At 40.2% G+C, this 21,677-nt stretch overlaps 2 protein-coding genes and 1 long non-coding RNA gene across 3 annotated transcripts; 1 reads left to right on the top strand and 2 right to left on the bottom strand.

Moving 5' to 3' along the window:
• Positions 1–15: 15 nt before the first annotated feature.
• Positions 16–13,544, top strand: ap4e1 (adaptor related protein complex 4 subunit epsilon 1). The gene is made up of 21 exons (XM_022192915.2): positions 16–352; positions 1,608–1,679; positions 1,801–1,924; positions 2,743–2,816; positions 2,897–3,018; positions 3,148–3,307; positions 3,451–3,617; positions 3,712–3,785; positions 3,891–4,013; positions 4,096–4,205; positions 4,297–4,436; positions 5,066–5,178; positions 5,288–5,406; positions 6,278–6,580; positions 7,592–7,703; positions 7,780–7,915; positions 8,010–8,265; positions 9,153–9,710; positions 9,793–9,980; positions 10,058–10,218; positions 11,244–13,544. The coding sequence occupies exons 1-21, from the start codon at positions 212–214 to the stop codon at positions 11,402–11,404; spliced, it is 3,414 nt and encodes a 1,137-aa protein (XP_022048607.1). The 5' UTR covers positions 16–211; the 3' UTR covers positions 11,405–13,544.
• Positions 3,474–7,692, bottom strand: LOC127534979 (uncharacterized). The gene is made up of 3 exons (XR_007943618.1): positions 7,574–7,692; positions 4,116–4,368; positions 3,474–3,597 (listed from the first exon to the last, which is right to left on the bottom strand). It is a non-coding gene; the product is annotated as an uncharacterized LOC127534979 (long non-coding RNA).
• Positions 13,305–21,312, bottom strand: LOC110950373 (aromatase-like). Its single transcript, XM_022192931.2, has 10 exons — positions 21,070–21,312; positions 19,831–20,018; positions 18,841–18,991; positions 18,616–18,770; positions 18,351–18,527; positions 18,138–18,252; positions 17,936–18,050; positions 17,698–17,860; positions 17,382–17,623; positions 13,305–17,309 (listed from the first exon to the last, which is right to left on the bottom strand). Exons 2-10 carry the CDS (start codon positions 19,973–19,975, stop codon positions 17,058–17,060), a joined length of 1,515 nt encoding a protein of 504 aa, XP_022048623.1. The 5' UTR covers positions 19,976–20,018; positions 21,070–21,312; the 3' UTR covers positions 13,305–17,057.
• Between the last annotated feature and the right edge of the window lie 365 nt (positions 21,313–21,677).

Below are 21,677 nucleotides of genomic sequence, written 5' to 3'. Positions count from 1 at the left end.
TGACGTCATCAACAGGCTCCGCTCAGCCCTGCTAATTCAAAACAATGGCCGACCTGCGAGCTGCTGTCTCACCTTCTGTCCTCGTTTCAAGTGTCTAATAAGTAGCCTTCGCTGTCTCTGTGGAACATGCTGTTCGTGTGATGGATAGGTGACTTAGTAAGTGTGTTCTGGAAGAAAGAAGCAGCCCTAAAGCTTCCTCTCCGCTGCCAAGATGAGCGATGTTGTGGAGAAGACGCTGACAGCTCTGCCGAGCCTCCTCTCTTTAGACTCCCAGCCGGGTTCCGCGAAGCTGTCTTCCACCTCCAAACTAGGAAACCTCATCAGAGGAATCACTGAACTAACCTCAAAGCATGTGAGTCTGTCCTTTAAGACTGGAATTGAACAGAAATAAGTCTCAGCCTTGTCAACTGTTGACTCTTGGTGATATGCTCTGATGTTAGCTTGCTAAGCTGCCTATGCTAACTCGAATAAAGGTGTGTTTTTAACCAGCTAGCTATGTACCGAACACTACTGTGCTAACATACACTGATTTACAGACAGACTTTCGTTTGTGCTGTGTTATTATTATGTGATTAAACCAGTCATGGCAGAGCTGAGGCTGTTTTTATAAACTTGTCCTTCTGGTGCGTTCATGATCTTTTTTGAAGCTCAGATATTCCAGATGTTGCAGTCAGCAGGTTTGCTTTTACTCTGGTAACTGTGTTTTCCAGTCAAAGGCTGGAAGCTTTTAATTCCCATTTCTGTTCATCATTGTTCAAAGGTAATAATTTGTCAAAACGTAAGCTAAAGTTTTTAAATGAAAATGAAAATAAAAGTTTCTACTTTTTTATGCTGGAAAATGCGTCATGAGTGCAAAAGGTGTCATGGCTGAGCTTTTACATCCTAAATCTGCACTGTACCAATGACAGTCTCCAAATTACAGACTCAGACTAGGGTCTAATATGTAACACACCTACGAAAGCCATCCTGTCAGCTTCCACGATGGGGCTTACTATGTCATTCTTCTGCAGAATCAGTTTCTGGTTCTAAAGTCATGATTATACTCCAGGCGCAGACATCCGTGAAGCATAGTTATCATTATTATACTACTTGAGTAGAAATTTTCAAGTTATGTTAAAGATTTGGCCCATGTAATAAATCAGGGCTTGCTTCAGTGAATTTATTATTTTGCCTCTGTGCCTGCAAATGTCCACCAAAATGATTATATCATCACTATTTTGAGTGAACACAGTTGCAGCATTCTGTTCTTATCTCTGCCACAGTTTGCTTGTCTTGAAAGAGATACAAACATGACAGAGCTTTGTATTTTACAGGAGCATGTTGATGAGATTAAACCAAGCCATGTTGCATAGCACTGTTTCAGCACTGGAGGAGGTCTGGCTATGTCAGACCCGCCCATGGCTTGTTTCTAGATATTCCACACTTATACAGTACAGCTGAGCATGGATGCTATAGCCCTTGATATTTGCTCGATATGTGGGCTGAAGCGTGGTCTCTCAAAATGAACATGATCAATGACAGCAAGAACAACGAGTTAACATATACTTACACAAGAAATTCCTCAGCATTGGATCTTTTTGTCCTTACCTGTGATTCTCCGTTTGCAGGAGGAAGAGAAACTCATCCAACGTGAACTATCGGCTATCAAAGAACAGGTGTCTTCCCCCAACACAACCATGGTACTGTTCTCCTGGTTTTCCCATTTGGTTTTGAACAAGAAACCTTGTTATTCAAAAAGATCCAGTGATGCCTGGCGTGACTGATGTGCTTATTTCTTCCTTGTGTTATAACCTGTTTCAGAGGCAGATGAAGGAGCTCATGGTGAGAACGATCTACTGTGAAATGTTGGGCTACGAGGCTTCGTTCAGCTACATTCATGCCATCAAACTGGCTCAACAAGGCACTGTTCTGGAAAAGAGAGTTGGTATGCTGTTTTCTAACTGCCTTATAAATGTACTAATTTCTGGCCGCCTGGTTTTACAAAGCGCAGTTAGTCTGATTTATAAAAAAATCCTAAAGTAGCAGCTGATCAGGGAGGTGGTATAAACCTGTCAGAACCATTGACCTCTTCAGAAGGTGAGAAAATACTTTATTGAGCCTCTAATTTTGAATTTTTACAGGGCACAGTGAAAGCTCCGTGCTTTCTGGTAGATTTTGGCACATTTCCAGTTTTACAACTAATTTGTTTCATAATTAATTTGTCATTGTTTGGAAAAATTGCTGTGGCAGGGTGTTGATGAGATGAGAGCGAGGCTGCAGAACGGAATGTGCTGTCTGGAGGTGGGCTCCAGCTGGTTGATGAAAATTGCTGATCTGACACCAGATTGTATTCATGTTCAATAAATGTGCAAAAGTACTCAGATCCACAAATGAAAGTTGTCCATGAAACATCATAAATACAGAAATATGTCCTTTTCAGTCATGTTGCTTTATTATTTCCTGGGTGTCCTGGTCTTTTATGGAGCAACTCAGCTTCCCTCGACTCTCTTTTCACTGTAACTCTCATTGAACAGAGTCATTTTTTTTAAACACTTAAGACACAATAACCTTTTGGAAATCCACACAAATGTGGAACTTTTCAAGCTTGAAATGGGAGGAAATTTTCCAGAATCTTTTGCAACCGTAACCATCCATCCATCCATCATCTATACACCGCTTTATCCTCATTAAGGTCGCGGGGGGTGCTGGAGCCTATGCAACCATAACCTTTGAGCACAAAATAAGTTTGTTTGTGATTTTCAGGTTACCTCGCTGTGTCCTTGTTTCTGAATGAAAATCACGAGCTGCTTCTTCTCCTGGTAAACACGGTGCTGAAGGTGGGTGGTGAACCTTTCCAGCTTTGATCGTGCGATTTCTGAATGAGACAACAGGATGCTGATGTGTTCTGTTTTCTCAGGATCTTCAGAGTACAAACCTTATTGAAGTGTGCATGGCTCTAACTGTTGTCAGCCAAATGTTCCCCAAAGACATGATTCCTGCCATTCTGCCTCTGGTGGAGGAAAAACTTAATCACCCAAAGTAAGAAATGCTTGCTAGCGTACCGATCGATCGCATGAATTCATGTGTTTTTTTTTTTCATATTAAGTATGACATGAAAAATTGCTTGCGCATTATAATTGATGAGTATTTCTTATTTCAAACTTGCAGAGAAATCATTCGCCGTAAAGCAGTCCTGGCACTGTATAAATTCTACCTAATAGCACCAAATCAAGTTCAGCACATCCACAACAAGTTTCGCAAAGCTCTGTGTGACAAGGATCCTGGTGTGATGACCGCTTCACTACACATTTACTTACAGATGATCCAGGTAATTTGTTTGATTGACTGTGGTATTATTTATCCGGCTACACCATTACTACAGATAATTGTTATTAATAATGTTGACATAGTAAAGGTTGGGCTGCAGTGGTGTAATTGACTCCTGTGACTTTTGTCTTTGCTTTGTTCCAGGAGAATCCGGAAGGTTATAAGGACCTGACAGCAAGTTTTGTCGCCATATTAAAGCAGGTGGTGGGAGGAAAGCTGCCCATGGATTTTAATTATCACAGCGTTCCAGCTCCTTGGCTTCAGATCCAGCTTCTTAGAATACTCTCCTTCCTGGGGAAAAATGACCAGAGGTAAATTACATTGTTGTTTTGTTTTCAGATAAATTGTCAGTACATGATATCATGTCATGCAAATAGATTTTTTGTGTCTTTGCTGTCTTCACAGTACAAGTGAAATCATGCATGAAGTCCTCGACGAGTCTTTACGAAGAGCAGAGATGAACCATAACATCACCTACGGTAGGTCAGATCTACAGTATAATTAGTGTTTCTAATAAAGCTGTTTGTTTGCAGTCATTTAAGTAATACCTTCTGCCACTTATATTCATCTCTATGTATTTACAGCAATTCTGTATGAATGTGTAAAATGTATTTACACAATTCATCCCAAGTCTGAACTTTTGGAAAAAGCTGCAAAGTGCATCGGCAACTTTGTTCTGTCACCGAAGATCAATCTAAAATATCTCGGTAAGAGCAACAGCAAACATGAGTCGTCATTTAGAATTTTCCTGCAATGGACACAAACTGTGTGTATGTGGTGTTCCTGCAGGCCTGAAGGCCCTCACCTACGTGGTCCAGCAGGATCCTAAGCTGGCTCTGCAGCATCAGATGACCATCATCGAGTGTCTTGATCATCCTGACCTCATTATCAAGCGGGAGGTGAGTTCAGATGCTGATGTTGTCAGAATTCTGATGTCGCAGAGTGGTGGGTTTTACTGCATGATGGGTCTTTTTTTCTGTTTTCTTGCAGACGCTGGAGTTGCTCTTTCGGATCACAAACGCCCAGAATGTCACAGTCATTGTCGAGAAGATGCTGGAGTTTCTGCGTATCAGTAAAGATGATCACACTACTATTGACCTGGTGGGGAAGGTGGCAGAACTGGCAGAGAAATATCCTTCTGAGTTTGATAGTGCTCAATGTTAAATGTTCTTTCATTTACTTCTAGTGGGCTTACTGCACACAGAAAAGATCAGCAGATGTAGGCAAATGCCGATATGAGTATTGGAATAATCACCGTTTACTGAATGGACTGTCTGCTGGAATTCATTCATAGATTAAAGAAACAAATTATTCTTGTTTTTCATCCACATTTTGTTGCAGCGTTTCTATTGATTTTGTGAAGCAGCCCAAATTAATCACAGCCCAAAAGGATGACTGTGTATTCCTTAAAACATCAGGATAGATTTTGTTTTTATAAAAGTCAATTATTGCTTTTAGTTCAGGTAAAGTTCATAGAAAGCCAGTGAAACCTGACAGATTTGCAGTGCTGTTTTTATAAGTGTTACATTTATGAATCTTGTCTCATTTATGGCTCTGACTGAAGCCCAGTAAGCTGCTGCTGACTCTCAGTTTCTCAGAGTCCAAATATTAATTAACTAGTTTAAGTATAAATAACATTTCATTGTGTTGTGAAAAACATGAATTCAGTTATTTCATAACATTTTGCTGCTCTTTTCATACCTCATTTGTTTCTTTTTGCTGTTGTAGTATTGCTTTTTTTTCCTATAAGTCGTTGTACGTATGCCCCAGACAACGAATGGTTCATAGAGACGATGAACACGGTGTTTTCAGTCGGTGGAGACATGATGCAGCCTGACATCCCAAACAGTTTCTTGAAACTGTTGTCTGAGGGTAAGATCACCACACTCTCAGCTTATCCTGTTGTGATATTTCATTTCAGTTGTTCAGATGTTTACACTGATTGTTTTTTTATAATGGTTAATTTCTTTTTACTGCCCAGGATTTGACAGCGTGGAAGAGGACAGAAAGTTGAGGCTGTTTGCTGTGAATTCATACATTTCTCTGCTGCAAGGAGAACCTGGCAAACTGCCACAGCGCTTCCTGCAAGTCATCAGCTGGGTGAGCGCTATTAGCACGATGAGCATAATGAATAGTTTGTGTCATTCTTATGTAATTCTAATAAAAATGAGAAGCAGAAAAACACAGAGAATACAGTGTTTTAAAGCATTTCTTACTTGTTTTTTTATTTACTGCAGGCATAAAAAAGGAGGATATGAAAATACTAAATACTTTGAAATGAATCTTCCTAAGAATAACTACAGAAAAATGAAAACAAGCCCATCGAGGAACACCATGGGCTTATTGTTTACAGATCCACAAAATAAAAATTGAGTCTGGCTGACTTGATCTAATTTGCTCACAGGGACTGAAGAGGTCTGCAGTGTAGCTTCTAGTAAATATGACCAATAAAAACAACCAATTTAATATGTCTTTGCTTGATACCATAAAAAATCATATAATAGTGATTTTGAAGATGAATTATTGTACATTTGACTGCTGGGATAAGAGTCAGGGAGAGGTCAGAAGCTGATAAACAAGACAGGAACCAGAAATAAAAAAATATTTCTGCTGCACAGAATGATGTGTATTTTTCTTTAGCCCATTGCATATTATTATCCTTAACTATCTGATCATTTAACCATCTCATGCCTAAATATCACAACAGAAAAAAGCACTTTTTAGTTTAACCGGCCACTGCTAATAAACATATGCAGTTGGTAAAAAGGCACAGAAGTAGACAGTGATTTGTTTTGATGAATCCAGAACCGCTGACGCCAAAGGAACTTTCAGTAGTTTAAGGCAAGATGAGTTAGATTAGTACCTAAATCTATTGCAGAAGAAAACTTCTAACAATTATTACTAGTTGTGAAAAGCAAAACAGAACTTTGTTGTATCCAGTAAAGTTTTGGTTTCTCTCGTCTGTGCCCAGGTCCTCGGGGAATACTCTCATTTGAGGGAGGATCTTGAAGCAGCCGTAGTCCAGAGGCTGCTGGCCAGACTGCTGGACATGAAGAACTGCAGCAGTGAAACCAAGAGCTGGGTCCTCACCGCAATGACGAAGCTCTGTGAGGGTGCTTCAGGGGTTTCTGTGGCTCAGCAGGTTTCTGAGACCTACAGCAGCTCCCTGGACACGGTGCTGAGACAGAGAGCCCAGGAGCTGCAGCACCTCAGCCAAGACTCTGAGCTACGAGCCAAGGCGTTACCACGAGGTGTCGGCCTGGAGCCCGTGGAGGTAACATCAGGCTGCCTGATAGCAATAAAGATGTTTAAGTGGACGATGTATTGTGATGCAATGTTGTTCCCAGTCCATATTAACTGAGCACATTGATAATATTGAAACTTTTTTTTGCAGCCGTTTGGCAGAGTAAACGCCTGTTAACTGACGGTTATAAGAACCTGCATGCACTTGCCTTTAATGGTGCAGAGCTGGTTAGGTTGATGACGGCATTTACCAAAATAACAGGAGAAACCGTTTTAGCCAGAATCTGAGCATCTGTTGCAGCATGTCTGGAGCAGTTTATGGGTTAGTTTAGTCACAGATCTGCATTCACTGTTAATGTGTCAGTTGATTAGAGAACATGAATAATTTACTAAATGCAATAGTAATTCCTCTGATTGTTTGTCTTTTGTGGCCTAACAAAGTGTAAAAAAAAATAACCCCTGAGCCCTGTTAACCCTCCTGTTGTTTTCATTTACGGGCATCAAAAAATATTGTTTCCACATCTGAAAAAAAATCCAAAAAGTCAACAAAAAAATCCCCAAATTTTTGAAAATTTGCAAAACCTTCAGGAAGAAAATTCCAATAATTCCTTAAAAGGTTCCCTTAAAAGTTTTATTTTTACAAAATCCCCCAAATTTGACAATAATCCCTTTAAATCTTTTCAAAAAATGAATAAAAATCTTTAAAAAAAATCCTAAAAATATCTAAAATGATTACATATATATCAATAGAACTTCTAATATTTTCTTTAAGAACATTCACATAAAAATCAACTAAAATCCAGTGAATTTCGCTGGATTTTGGTTGATTTTTTTTTTTTTGTGAATGAAACATTTTTAACATTTCTGTTTTCCACCAAAAAATGTTTTCCCAAAAAATGTTGAAAATTTGGACATCTGAGGTTTCACTGTGAAAATCAGTTTTTTCCCCACATTTTCAAACTTTAAAACGGGTCAATTTTGACCCGCGGGACGACACGAGGGTTAAAGTAGAAGTTTAACTTACAGTCATAATCTTGTCCAGGTGGATTCTTCTCTGTCATTTCTGGATGGATTTGTGTCAGAGGCGTTGGCTGCTGGTGCTGCTCCTTACAAACCTCCCCATCAACGACAAGAGGAACTAGCTGGAACAAAAGGTAACGCTTGTGAAAGCATTTGGCAGCGTGTTCACTGCCTTGTTCGGATTTGTTCTGACTTTGCTGTCTGCCTCAGCGCTGAGCCTGGAGCCCTACGGCCTGTCCCTGCCCATCAGCATGTCCTCCTGCATCACTGACAGGCAGTCACCCACTCTGTTGTCCATGAGCTCTGGTCTGTCAGGCGATAGCACCGATCTCTCACACAAAGGAGGGTATGTGGGCTGGACACTCACACATCTGCTGGCACAATTAGTTCCCTGTTTATGTTTTTATACCCACACTAGTGGTTTGCTACTTGTGTTTTAGCTCTGCAGCTTTGAAGCTGGATGGTGTGAAGAGAGTGTGGGGCAGGGAAGGTTATCTGTCCCACAAAGAGCCTGTAGAAGAACCTGCCCAGGTTGAGGTTCCCAGTCCCGTCCGGTCTCCCAGCCGGCAGGGAGAAGCAGACAGCTCCCACAGCCGGACTCCAACGCTGACACCGACTCCAGAGTCCGATCAAGAGAAACAGCAGCTGGCCTCGTCGCTTTTTGTTGGCCTGGGTTCTCAAAGCTCTGTGTGTCTGGTGAGCTTGTTGATTCTTACTTGTCAGTACATTTGTTTATATGGTGACATTGAGATTAAATACACATTTAACACCTTCTTTCAGCAGCCAGAGGTCATTAACTCTAAAGCAGCTGCACACGTGGGACAGACATGAATCTGCTCAGTCAGTCCTAAATGAAATATGTTTTCTATTTGTACATATCTTTGTTTTTGAGTGGTGAGTTTCACACATTTATAGGGAGGAATGACCAGATTTGTAAATGTTTATAACAGACAGAAGAGGGTTAATGCTGCAAATAGTGTTTACTTTCTGTCTGACAGTTATTTTCTTGAATTATTTGATCTGAGAAAAAAAGTCTCATGTTGTTTCATAACTTCCTAGAGCCTGCGCTGATGTCTTCAGATTCAACCATTCAACATCTAAAGATTTCGACACAGCCATTTAATAGATTAAAAAACTCAGATGTTCTCTGACATTAAAGAAAAGACTCAAACTTTTGGATAAAACGTTGAAAAAAATTGTCAGTTTACTTGGCAACGTGGGATCGTTCTCATCGTAGCACAAATACAACCACATGTCGTCGACTATGACTGCTTATCATAACCTAATGGGATTATTCTTTGTAATTGATTTAAGCAAAGAGGCAAAACATTATGTTTTTAGCCCTCAACCAACATATTACTTATCATAAGCATCCAGATTTTGGACAGACAATGCCATGAAATGATCCATTCAAAAGAATACAGCGTACTGATTCAGATGATTGACAACTGTTTGTGAATTTAATCTTCATCTAGATTATTGCTCCCTTTTCTCTGCTAAATCTTTCTTTATTCTAATATGCAATTGCCCTAAAACGCCGCTTTTAAATGTGCATGCTACAACTTACCTTTTTTTTCTTACAGATGGGAAAATCTGAACAGACAACCCAGCGATTCAGAAGAAAAGCCAAAGGTCACAGCGCAGCCTCGAGCACCAGCGAGCAAATGTCCAACTCTGCCGTCTCTCCTCCCAGCACCGTGGATAGCTTGCTGTGTAACAACCTGCTGGACTCCAACATCACCTCAGAACTGGCTGTTTCTTCACCTAAACGGACATCTCAGCTCTCTCAGGGCCTCGCTGCTACTAATGGCACCTGTGATGCAGACACAGAACTGCTAGAAAGTGACAGAAAGGAAAGTAAACCAGCTGTCATCACGGATAGTTATGTGGTCGCTGCTGATCCTGCTCCTCATGCAGACCCAGATAGACCTAAAGACTTGGATCTTTCTTCTCATCTTCCTGCAGAGCTTTCTGGACTTTCTCACTCAGAAATCACTCACCTCTGCACCAACCAAAACCTGGAGCTTTCTGCTTGTCATGTGCAGAAAGAAGATTCCCTGCTGCTGATTGTTTTTATTAGCAACTCATCTGACTCCGCCGTTCAACAGATACTAGTGCAGGTCGACTCTGATGAACTTGAGGTAATTTAATCACTAGAAAATGGTCTGAGAAGTCCTATAGGATCCATTAGCCTTTCATAAGGAGGATGTTGTCTTTCTTCAGGTGTCCTGTGTGGGTGACAGTCCAGTGGAGGTGAGAAGCCACAGTGTAGCAGTGTGTCAGTATTCGCTGTCAGTGAAGAGGCCTGCAGTTCACATTGAATTAGCCGGGATGGTGTCGTACCAGTTACCCGCTGGGTCGCCTCAGTCAGCGCCGTTCTCGTACAAACTCCCTCTAACCAGCTTCATTAGGTGAGATATTAATACTTTGGTGTTCAGTGTGACGTCATTGGGACTATTTCTTCACTGATTTCACGTGTTTGCTGCAGACCTTTGACGGTGTCCACAGAGGAGTACGGGACGATGTGGTTGGCCTTCTCTCATGACACGAGGCAGAATCTGACGCTGATAAGTGACGACCAGGAACCGCTCACAGCCACTCTGAATGTCCTGAAGAGGAGACTTCAGCTTCACGTTGTGGAAATTATAGGTGAGCAGACTTTTGTGCCCTGCTCAGGTTCGGTTGCTTTGTTTGCTTAAGCACTAAAGTTGAGGTTTTGATTTATAGAACAGAGAGTATGATTTGATGCTCTGTTTATGTAATAACCAGCACTTGCATTTAAATGTTAGAATTCTCAGATTTGTAGTAACTATTTTGTTTACAGCTTAAGTATGGAAATGTTGCCGACCTTAGAACAGTTTTATAGAGCCGCTTTAACACAGACCATGAGGTGGAGCTCCTAAAAGAACACGTGGACTGTATGAAGACTGTTTTGTGAAACTACCTAGTGTTTACATCTTCCGCTTATGTGCGGTGTTGCTTGTAACTTCAGTGATTCGTTCTAATGTAGTACAAGGTAAGGCATAAAAATAGCAGTAGAACTTTGTGTGTCTGTGTGTGTGCGGTTAATCATCTGAACTTAAAAACAGGTAAAGCCTGTAATCTACAATATAAATATTGAAGCAATACAGTCATGGAAAAAATTTAGACTACCGTTATTTGGTAATTCATTTTGTTTATTTTAAGCTGATATCTAGGCATTTTCCATGGTTTTTGTGATAACCAAAATCACTACATTGCTTACATCAATAGCTAAGGCATTGTGCTGCTAAAAACAGTGCTTTTAGGCATCCCATGTTTTCTTCTCTGTCTGTTTTAGTCTCATGATGCACACAGGAGTTAGTACTTGATTGCATAACTATTGTTTTTGATGACCAGGGTGGTTTAATCATTTTTTCCATGACTGTATCGTAAAAGGTATTAAAACTTCACAAAATAATGACATTAAGATTCACCACAATGTGTTCTTGTTTATATAAACACTCTATGAAGTAGTCTTATTAAATATAATTTGTTCATTTGGTACTTTATTGTAAAGGAACAGTTGTAATAATCATTGAGATTTTGAAACTGACAGATACATAAGAGAATATGTGAATATTTGCTAAATCCAACCTCTGCTCCTTCCATGTTTTCACACTGTCAGTGAGTAACCTTCATCTTTTGCCCCTCAGGTATGGAAGGTATTGTAGCTTGCCGCCTCCTCCAGGACCAGCCGTGTTTGATGCATTGTCGCGTGCATGCAGGAACGCTGGCCGTGTGGCTTCGCTCTCCGGTCCCCGACCTGCCCGACTGCCTGATCTACCACTGTCAGAGAGCTTTACAGGGGCACTGAGCTCCAGCTGCAACACTGAGCGACTAAACCACGAACCCTCCACCGCTGAAGAGGAAGGTACACAGAGCTGTAGTGCAAAAAAGAACAGAAGACATCTAATGTTGTGAACTCATATCTTTACAGTGTTTATTATCTGATTGTCCCTACCACTAAACGTTGTTTTGTTGGTTTTATGTGTATGAGTTCTGTTGTTATTTAAAAATGTAAGTGTAGAACAGTTTTATTGAAAGTCTTGGCAGGTAATAAGCTCTGGGCCAAAAGATACCGTGGTTCACCTTCTGTTGGTGGCTAGAATAACACTATTGTCTTAAAGTGATGCTGGGTCTCCATAGTGACTGAAAGGCAGTTGTTTCTGGTTAAATGATGATGGCACACTTTCTTCGATTCCCCTTTAACGAGAACCTGCTCTACGCATTTTCAGCTCTACATTTTTATTCTGGGACTCCGCTAGAGTAGTTTTAGTTAAAAAAAAAAAAATCCATATTTGTCTTGTACTGTCCCTTGATGCAGCCCCTCAGTTCATCCACTGTCTGAAACAAGCAGTTTTAACCCTGGGCTCCTTAAGGTCGTTAAAAACCTGCTTTCTTCTGATTGGCCAGCCTCCAGAGGCCTGCCTTTGTGAGCATGAGAAAAAACGGTTTGAAACCTGGTGTTCAGAGCAGTTTGAAACCAGGTTTGGGCTCATAGAGATTACTTTTACATGTGTTTACCTCATTATTTGAAACTTTTAATGTAAGCATCCAACACTCTAATATTGACAGGAAATAAGGAAAAGCATAGTAGGTCTCCTTTAAAGTAATCTCAAAAGGTAAAATAATAAATTTTAACAATTTCTTCATCCGGTGGTCCAGATCTCCAAAATAAGAAACGATTTAATGTTCTGCTTTTTAGTTTGTGACTTAAATAAAGCTCCATCTTCTTGGTTAGAACAATCATGACAGTGAAGCTCGTTTGGATTTAAATGCTGGGACAAAGGCTGAGCAGGAAGTCAAGATGATTCTTTTTTGACTTTCAGCAGAATCGTGTGACGGTATACAAGCAAACCTGAAGAAACAGGTTTGTTGGAAACCTTTGAAGTGACTGACTGCATGTGATTCATCACAATGGAGGAGGGTCAATGGGTCGTTCATGGGATTTCATACATTTTCCATATTGTGAGGTGTGTCAGAAAATATCCTTGTTAAAGTTTTTATAACAGTTTTGATTTAGTTTCTTCACTGAATGAAATCAAACGCATTCTTACTCTGGCTGATTGTGTTTCTTTGATGTTTTGCTCTTTGAGGGGAAAGCACAGGAAAATACTGGCAACAGCTCACAGTGGTGGAAGTCGATGCCAGCGAAAGTAAATAATGTTAATTGCTTCTGGCATTTACTTGGTTGTCTTAGAGATAAAATGCTCAAAGTAAATACAGTCTTCAAAGTCAACTAATATTTACAGAAGGCTGCTTTCCAAGAGCCGCCTGCTAGTCTTCACTGCTGAAGTTTCAGCACAGTAAAAAGAGGTTTACATTATTCTTTCTCTAAATGCTTCATCATGCTGACATTAATGCCCCCTTGTTTATTTCTTACATCTAGAATAAGATTATTTTGTCTTTAACATGATGTTCTCACTCTGTATTGTCCATTTATCATTCTAACCATGTTGTTGCCTTCTGGATGAGGGGGTTATCTATGCACTTACGTCTGGTTAGTCAGCTGGTTAGAGGTGGATGTTAGTGGTCTTTGACTATTATATTTTTATATCAATGCAGTATTAAAATCGTATTTATTGAGTTTATATTCTTACAGAAAACGTTTTATATTTGTTTCACTGGAGGAAAAGGAATCATTTGTGCTTCATGTGCTGTGTGATTGCTCTGTGCCAGAATGATTTTCAGTGGGTGTGACATGTTTCAGCCTGTTTCTTTTTTTTTTTTTTTTTTTTAAAGTTGAGCTTGAAGGGAAGAATTTCCTTGTTGTGACCTGATTTGAATCGCAGCGTTACGTTTCTGAAACTCAACTTTTGCCCTACGCCTTATGTTCTAATGCCGAGATGGCGTGTTTGATTTGTGCCTGTGGTACAGCGAAAAATCTTTGTTTCTTGGAGTGCCTGTCACTACATTCTGCTAAATTATGAATAAATTCAACACATGTAAATTCACCTCGCTCTGACTCAGTCATTATTCATTCAGTAAAGACCATTGTATAGGCTTTAAATGCAAATAAACAGATGTAACGAATGTGAAACACAGAGGGAGATTATGAAAATAGAAACAGAAAATGGTTTCTGTTGTTCTTTCCTCTTACACTGATCTATGTAATTCTGTTGTTATACATCATTTCCAGAATATTTATTGAATAAGCTTTATTTACTTAAACCCTCGTGTTGTCTTAAGATCCTGTGCACTCCCCTTTGTCCTCGGGGTAAAAAATGACCCACCTCCACTGAGTCTCTAAAATAGAGCAGCTTTATTGAATTTTCAACAAAAAATCTGTTTTACACGAAGAACCAACCTGCCATGCATCTCACACTTTGTCAATGTCTGGGTTTTTTGCTCTTCAGAGGGCACAAAGACTGTATTTAAGCAGTGGACGCCACTCCTTTTTATTGCATCGCTCATGTTTTCTTTGCTAAAGTAGAGGTTTATTATCACTGTTATTGCAGCTAAAGGCTCTGCTTAGGTGTAAACATGATTTGTTTAGAAAGACATAGTACTTCTATATCCTAAGAAAATACCAGAAATGTGCCTAAAGTAGCCTGAAATGCATTTTTTAAGCACACAGCAAATAAAAATATATTTCCATAACATTTTTCCACATTTATTGACTGTCCCTTTAGTACAGTCCACATTTAACAGGAGTTAACAGGAAACCTTTTTAGCATATATCACACTAATTTAGCTATAATTTAGTACATTCCAATGTTTGCTCAAATTCTAGTGTTTAGTTGCTCTGATCACTGTACCGTGCTGCTAAGTTGATAGAAAGAAAAAAAAAAAGTACCAAGGTAAAGCAAAAACAGACTGTATGTATAGTAAACAATTCATGTGGCACATTATTATTGCTGTTATGAGTCACTTCTGCTGCTGTAACAGTCGTCTCACTTAGTCAACCCATTCTGTAGTAGTAATGCTTTAACAGTGTCTTCAGTAGCAGAGAACGTCATGTAGCTGTTCCAAACAGACTTTTGTGTAGTCCTGCTTTTTGCAAATTGTAAATATTGCCAAAGTCAGACCAATCCTCCCCAAAAACATACCTGTAGAACTCATTCACACTCTAATTGTCTCTCTTTCTCTCTTTCCTAAATAATGCAGCATTTTCCATTTTCCAGTTGGTTCAAAATGCATCAGCAAAAACTGTTCAGTCTGTAGATGCAGCAAACACATTATTCCTGTCCTGGCTGAGTTACTCCGGCTCCTCATTTGTTCTGAAATTCAATTTCAGGTTCTGTTGATTGCCTTTGAATCTCTACATGGTCTGGCTTCACTCTGCATCTCAGAACTATTGCTATTCTGCACTCGGATCAGAAGATCAATTGCTGTTAATAAATCCATGATCCAGGCTTGAAACAACAACAGGCCATACTTTTCTTGTTTTGCCTGCACAGCCAGGCATTTGTATAGTGTTCTACAATGTCCTCTCTAATATTTTATTGTCTATTTTACTGCTTTGTTGATGGTACTACCATAAAACATGCATATTTTTAGCTGTTTTGATCATGTTTATTATCTCTGTAGGTTGAAATGAAATGAAAATGAAATGAAATGAAATGAAAAGTATTTATTTCGAACATAAAATTAACAGACAGCTAATGCAGCTTATACAAAATAAAACCACAGCTGAAACAAGGCATCACATAAATTTACAAATCATATATGTTCGAAAGGGAGTGGGAAGAAGACAAAACTTATTTAATCCCACCCCGAACAAGGTTACTTTATTAGCAATTTTATTTCTATATAACCAAAATTGAATGGCAATAACATACAGCTATCCCACACACCACACACATCATTAAATCAATATTAAATCATTGGACCAATTCCCCCTACAGGTTCTAAGTCATGCAGGCCTCAGTAGAAAGGACCTAGACTTTTGTTTTTGATTTTTGAGGACATTTCATCTCTCATCCAAGAGGTTTCTTCACTTCTGACTGACAGGTCATTATTCTCACCCCGAGACTCGCTGGATTTGAGGAGAAAACTGCCTGCAGAGGGATGTCAGGACTCCTTCATGATTCTGATGTCATGGTTAATATTTTTTGACATGGAGACAACAAAACATAATCTTTACCAATATCATCTTTGTGCTTCTACATTTTATGAAATGGGCCAGACGTCTGCACTTTCTCTGCTCTGCATCAGCTTGAACCTTCAACTGTTTAAAGTTGTTTAGTCGTGTCAAAGTTAGCAAAACATTTGTTGTGTTAATACAAATTTCTTGTTAGTGTTAGTCCATAGTATAAGGATTTTTTTTCTTGGCGAGATAATACACTATACTGCCAAAAGTATTCACTCACCCATCCAAATAATCAGAATCAGGTGTTCCAATCACTTCCATGGCCATAGTTGTATAAAATCAAGCACCTAGACATTCAGACTGCTTTGACAAACATTTGTGAAAGAATGGGTCGCTCTCAGGAGCTCAGTGAATTCCAGCGTGGAACTGTGATGGGATGCCACCTGTGCAACGAATCCAGTCGTGACATTTCCTCACTCCTAAATATTCCACAGTCAACTGTCAGCTGTAGTAAAAGAAAGTGGAAATGTGTGGGAAAGACAGCAACTCAGCCACCAAGTTGTAATGTAAAGTTTGGTGGAGGAGGGATTATGGTGTGGGCTTGTTTTTCAGGAGCTGGGTTTGGCCCCTTATTTCCAGTGAAAGGAACTCTGAATGTTTCAGCATACCAAGACATTTTTGACAATTGCATACTACCAACTTTGGGGGGAGAGTTTGGAGCTGGCCCCTTCCTCTTCCAACATGACTGTGCACCAGTGCACAAAGCAAGGTCCATAAAGACATGGATGACAGAGTCTGGTGTGGATGAACTTGACTGGCCTGCACAGAGTCCTGACCTCAACTCGATAGAACACCTTTGGGATGAATTAGAGCGGAGACTGAGAGCCAGGCCTTCTGTCCAACATCAGTGTGTGACCTCACAAATGTGCTTCTGGAAGAATGGTCAAAAATTCCCATAAACACACTCCTAAACCTTGTGGACAACCTTCCCAGAAGAGATGAAGCTGTTACAGCTGCAAAGGGTGGACCGACGTCATATTGAACCCTATGGATTAGGAATGGGACGTCACTTACATTCATATGCGAGTCAAGGCAGGTGAGCGAATACTTTTGGCAATATAGTGTATCTACATTCCAGCAGGTCTAACACCTTCAGTTTGGCAGCGACTCACTTCAACAGGTACCTGGTCAACTCATTCCCCGGACAACTCACTCCCCGGTTAGGGTTAGGGTTAGGGTTAGGGTTAGGGTATTTCAGCTTTCAGTGTAAAAGGATATCATCCATGGATTTCAGCTAGTTATAGATAAGTAACCTAAGCATATGGGGAGTGAGTTTTCTGGGGGATGACTTTCAGGGGAGTGAGTTGACTAGTATCCCTTCAACATAAGCAACGCTAATACGCTTTCCTCCAGAATGTGAAAGTGTCGTCGTGTTTCAGAGCCGACTGTGCTGAGGTTGCGTTGTTCGAGGGATGAAGCGCATGGCCAAGCTGTGCTCGTCCTCCACGGGCTGCTGCGACAGGTCGTTGGTCTGCCTGATGCTGTCAAGGGTGCAGCCTTGGCGTGGGCACACCGTGTAGCGAGACAACAAGGAGACCAGGATGGCCTTCATCATCACCATGGCGATGTGTTTGCCCACGCAAGAGCGAGGCCCACAGCCGAAGGGTTGGAAAAAACGACTGGGTACCTGAAAGACAGAAAGAGGTGTTGATTTTTCTCTCCTGGTCACACATTGTTGCACAACGTTCAGGCGACTTACTGTTTTTTCAAAGTTCGTCAGGCTGAACTCTGTTGGTTTGGGGAAGAATTCAGTCTTATGCATGAGACCAGTGTTGAGAATTATGTTGGTTCCTTTCCTGATCTTGGTGCCTTCGATGTCGTCGTCTTCCAGAGCTTTCCGCATCGTGAAATCGACCACAGGATGGAACCTCAGAGACTCGTTGATGAAGCTCTCTAGCACTATCAGACGTTGATAGTCAATCTTCTCCACAGCTTTCTCACCTGAAAACGAATCATTTGTTAGAATAGTTGAGAGTGAAACGGTGATTAATACCACACTGTGAATCTGCACTGACTCAGGACAGTGTTCATCTCCTCCACTATCTGCAGCTCTACGTCTGGGTTCTGTTTCAGCAGCATCAGCATGAAGAAGAGGCTGATGGAAAGTGTGTCAGGGGCTGCAATCACCATCTCCAGCACACACTGCCGGACGTCATCTGCCGAAAGCTCTCCGTGGTTCTGTTAAACACAGCGGAAGTTAATCAGAGGGCAGAAGATGTGCAGTTTTATCAGTGGCTCTGTAGTGAGGTTGACCTGGGCAAAGATGAGCTCCGTTGCAAAGTCAAGCTCATCATCCAGCTTCTCGGCTTCATTAATGATCTTTCTTTTAGTTTCCAGCAGGCTCTCCATCACATCCTGCAGCTCTTGACTGGTGGCGCAAAGAGTAAAACAAATATTAAGGTAAAGAAAATCTCACACCAAACACTGAATAGCTGTGATGTTTTGTGGATCTTACGCTGCTCTCTTATGCTTGTTGTACAGCCATCCCATCCTGAAGAATATATCAGGCTTTATTAGAACTGTTTGCCAGGTCTCAAAGTAGTTGTGGATTTTCATCAGCAGGTCCTTCTCTGGGTTATTATGGACAAAAAGAGTCAGAAGCAGCAGATTTCAGTGCAAGAACTGGTGAGAAAATACAGTGTGAATGTACAGTAGACTCTCAGCTGACCGTTTAGTGGCACCCTGAGGAACATCCTGTTGGAGATGTCCACCACGATGGCTCTCAGGAGATTGAGGGCGTCCACATGTCCAGAGGGGTCGGTCATGTCCTGCAGGCTGTCCAGGTGTTTGGCTGTGGCGCTCACGCAGATTCCCACAGTCCTCTGAAGGCCGGGGCCCGTCAGAGCTGGAAACCAGAATTACAGAGCAGTAATTCAAACATGCAGGGTTTCAGTCACGAAATAATGCACCAAGATACGCTGTGATCATCTCACCTTTAGAGAAATACGTCCTCACTTTTTTCCACAGAGGAATATCACTGTTGAAGATGATCCCCCTCCCTTGCATGCCGATACATTCGAGCCCTTTCTTGCTCCCAAATCTGGACATGTAGTGGGCGCTTCTCAGAACGTGGTACACCGCAGACGACCTGCAGGAGAAGACGGGTGTTCATTCATCACAGATTTACTGCAAACTGAGTTTTATCCTGAAGGACTCACCTGCTCAGAATGAGGGTCTCCTCTCCGTTGATCCAAACCCGGACAATGCTGCCGTATTTGTTGTTGTAGTAGTTGCTCGCTGTGCCGATTCCAGTCCAGATGAATCTTGTATAGGAGAAAATCGGGCCGAGTCCTGCCATGAAGGAAGGACCTGACAGAAAGAAACCAGACATTAGTTTGAGTAGAATAGATTTCAGTTCAGCTTCATGTCCTCAGTTTACTGGTGTCACTTTGAGAAAGAGATGCAGTATATCACTTTTATCATATAAACCCTGTAGAAACCTCTGATCTGCTGGCTTTTTCAAGTTTTTAAACCCAAAGCCAGAGCAAAAACCCCACGGACAGATAGCATTCAGTTACTATGGCCGGCATCTCCAGAAGACCTGAGGGCATCAGAGTTTGATTTATTTTTATTAATTTTTCCCTCCTTTAGAGGTAATTTTATTTACAGATTTCTCTATTTACACATCGATTGAAAAGGTTGATTTGATGGATTTTATTAATTGCTCTTCTTGGAACCAGTTTTATTTATTGATTTCTCTATTCACTTACTGACATATTTTAGTCCATTTAGTGGTTTGTTTGTTTTTACCTAGATTTTAAAATTATTTTTCTTGTTCTGTTTATATGAATTTTGACCTCTGTGTTGATCTTCATATATTTATCTGTAGATATTTACTTTAATTTAATTTAAGTGTATTTTATTTTCCTTTATTTTTTCCAATGTTTCTTTAATATCCTCCTTGACAATATGAGGCAAAGACTTGTTCCCAATAAAATTTATATATAGGTTACAATTAGTTTATTTTGGTAAATAAATAAGTAAATTGGATCAGCATGATAATTTTAAAACTATAATAAAATCTGTATCATAACATTTTTACAAGGATTTTAGCATAAAGATAGAAGCAGTATTGCGTACACCTCATTTTGAATTTGGGGCTCAATTTGTAAAAATAATGTGAAGGAGCACAAGTTGAATTCTCTCACCTGGTATGTGTGAATGATGTGTTCGTCTCCAGGTGGTGAAGAGAAGCAACGACAGAAGCAGCAGAAGCAGCAGAAGAGTCGTGACTTCAGACGCTGTGTCGACCGCCACGGGGCCGACAGTGAACGTCTCCAGCATCCCCTTCATGTCCCAGCAGGTAAAGGCAACTGAGAAGACTCACTGTATCTGCCTGAAGAGGATGTTAAATATATAATATATTTGCCTAATTTCTGTTGTGTGACCAGAAAACAAAACCTCTTTTTGTTGAAACAAAACAGTGGCCTGCACAGCCTTCCTTTTCCACCACTCTAATCCTTCTGCCCTTCAGTGCTGCATTACATCCAGAACCAAGGCACGCTGGAACCAAAACACACCCACATTAAGCTTTAAATTGAATTACATGTTTTACTGTGGCAGCTGAAATAAAAATGCAACAGATTTTATGTGCTTCCAACATCATTAAGATCAGTTATCGTTTGGCAGCAGTCCCCCAGACCTGAGCTTTGTAGTTCTTAGACATTTATAAGTATTATTTACAGCTTTTTAGTTGTTTTTTCATGCCTTGTCCCAGTTGTTACAGTAGTTTGCATAAGAAGGGAGCTTCTCTTTTGACTCTTTTTTTTTTTTTTTTTTTACATAAAGTGGAACTTTATTAGTCCCAAAGGAAATTCTCGTGCCAGGCAATGCTCCGAACAAAAAACAAATGACATGCATAAGAAATGCAGTGTCTAAAGAGCAATACGATAAAATGAGTGAGCTAAAATAAGGTGAGAATACAATAATAACAGAATAATAGAAGGAAACCAATGGATATAAATTCTGAAAACACAAATCACTTGACTGACTGTCTTAAAAGTTGTTTAGTAATTCTTAAAGCAGTAATTATGAGTTCAAAGACATTCTTTAAATTTCCCACTGGCCACTTAAATGAGTACATTTCTGAGTATGTTCAACATGCGATATGATTTTTAATCAATTAGTAACAGAAAATGGTCAAGTAGAACTGTGCAAAGTTAGTTAGTTACAGTTTGGATAATATTTGAATTTATTATTTGAATTCCTATTATTTAATATGACACCAAACACAGTCTTAAAACCCCCCAGTTAACTTAACTCAGGTTTTAAACTGCGTAAAATTTTAAAATGATTTTGTATCTTTAATGCAATATTTCCGTATTTTTTTAACCTCTTGACTGATATTTCATTCTTTACCTAAAAAATTCTAAAATGCTGGTACTTACGTCTCTTATCCTCCCCTGACAAGTTAGTGCGGTTTGAAGAGACACAGCACTTGCTCTGCTGGTTTTAAAGGTGATCAACATTCTTCCACCAAATAAATCGCTGTGAATCAAGTGCTTATAAATCCTTGGTTGAGCCTTCACTTCACTGGTTGCTTAGAAACGCCACCACTTTAGGGTTACAAGTACCATTACATGGCAAAAGCAGGGAACAAGCCAGACAACGGTGCACGTCTGAGCCACCAAGCAGCTTCAAAAAGCACAGAAAAGGTGCTTTTTTTTTTATTCATAAGAATGCAAAAACTGCAAGCCTTTCATTGGTTGCACTTTGGCTTGTTTTTTTTAAGACTGGCTTACTTCACGTTTAGCTTTGTTGCACAGAAAGAAACCCCACTGCCCAATTCATCAACCAGGGAGGCTTTTCAAGGGGAAATTAATTAGCTGGGTCAGACTGACCCATGTCAAAGGCCGCAGGGACTTATTCAGCAGTTTAAAAGGGAAACTAGGGATGAAAAAAGGCATATTTGTAAGTTTAAAAATTTGGAAATTTTATTTGGAGGTGCTGTTTGTGAGAAATCGTAGAGACACACTTGAAAGTGAAAGCACAGTTC

The sequence above is a fragment of the Acanthochromis polyacanthus genome, chromosome 8 (genome assembly GCF_021347895.1).
Source record: "Acanthochromis polyacanthus isolate Apoly-LR-REF ecotype Palm Island chromosome 8, KAUST_Apoly_ChrSc, whole genome shotgun sequence".
NCBI lineage: Eukaryota > Metazoa > Chordata > Actinopteri > Pomacentridae > Acanthochromis > Acanthochromis polyacanthus.
The sequence above is the reverse complement of the archived record's forward strand: the minus strand, read 5'-3'. Positions and strand labels throughout refer to the sequence as shown.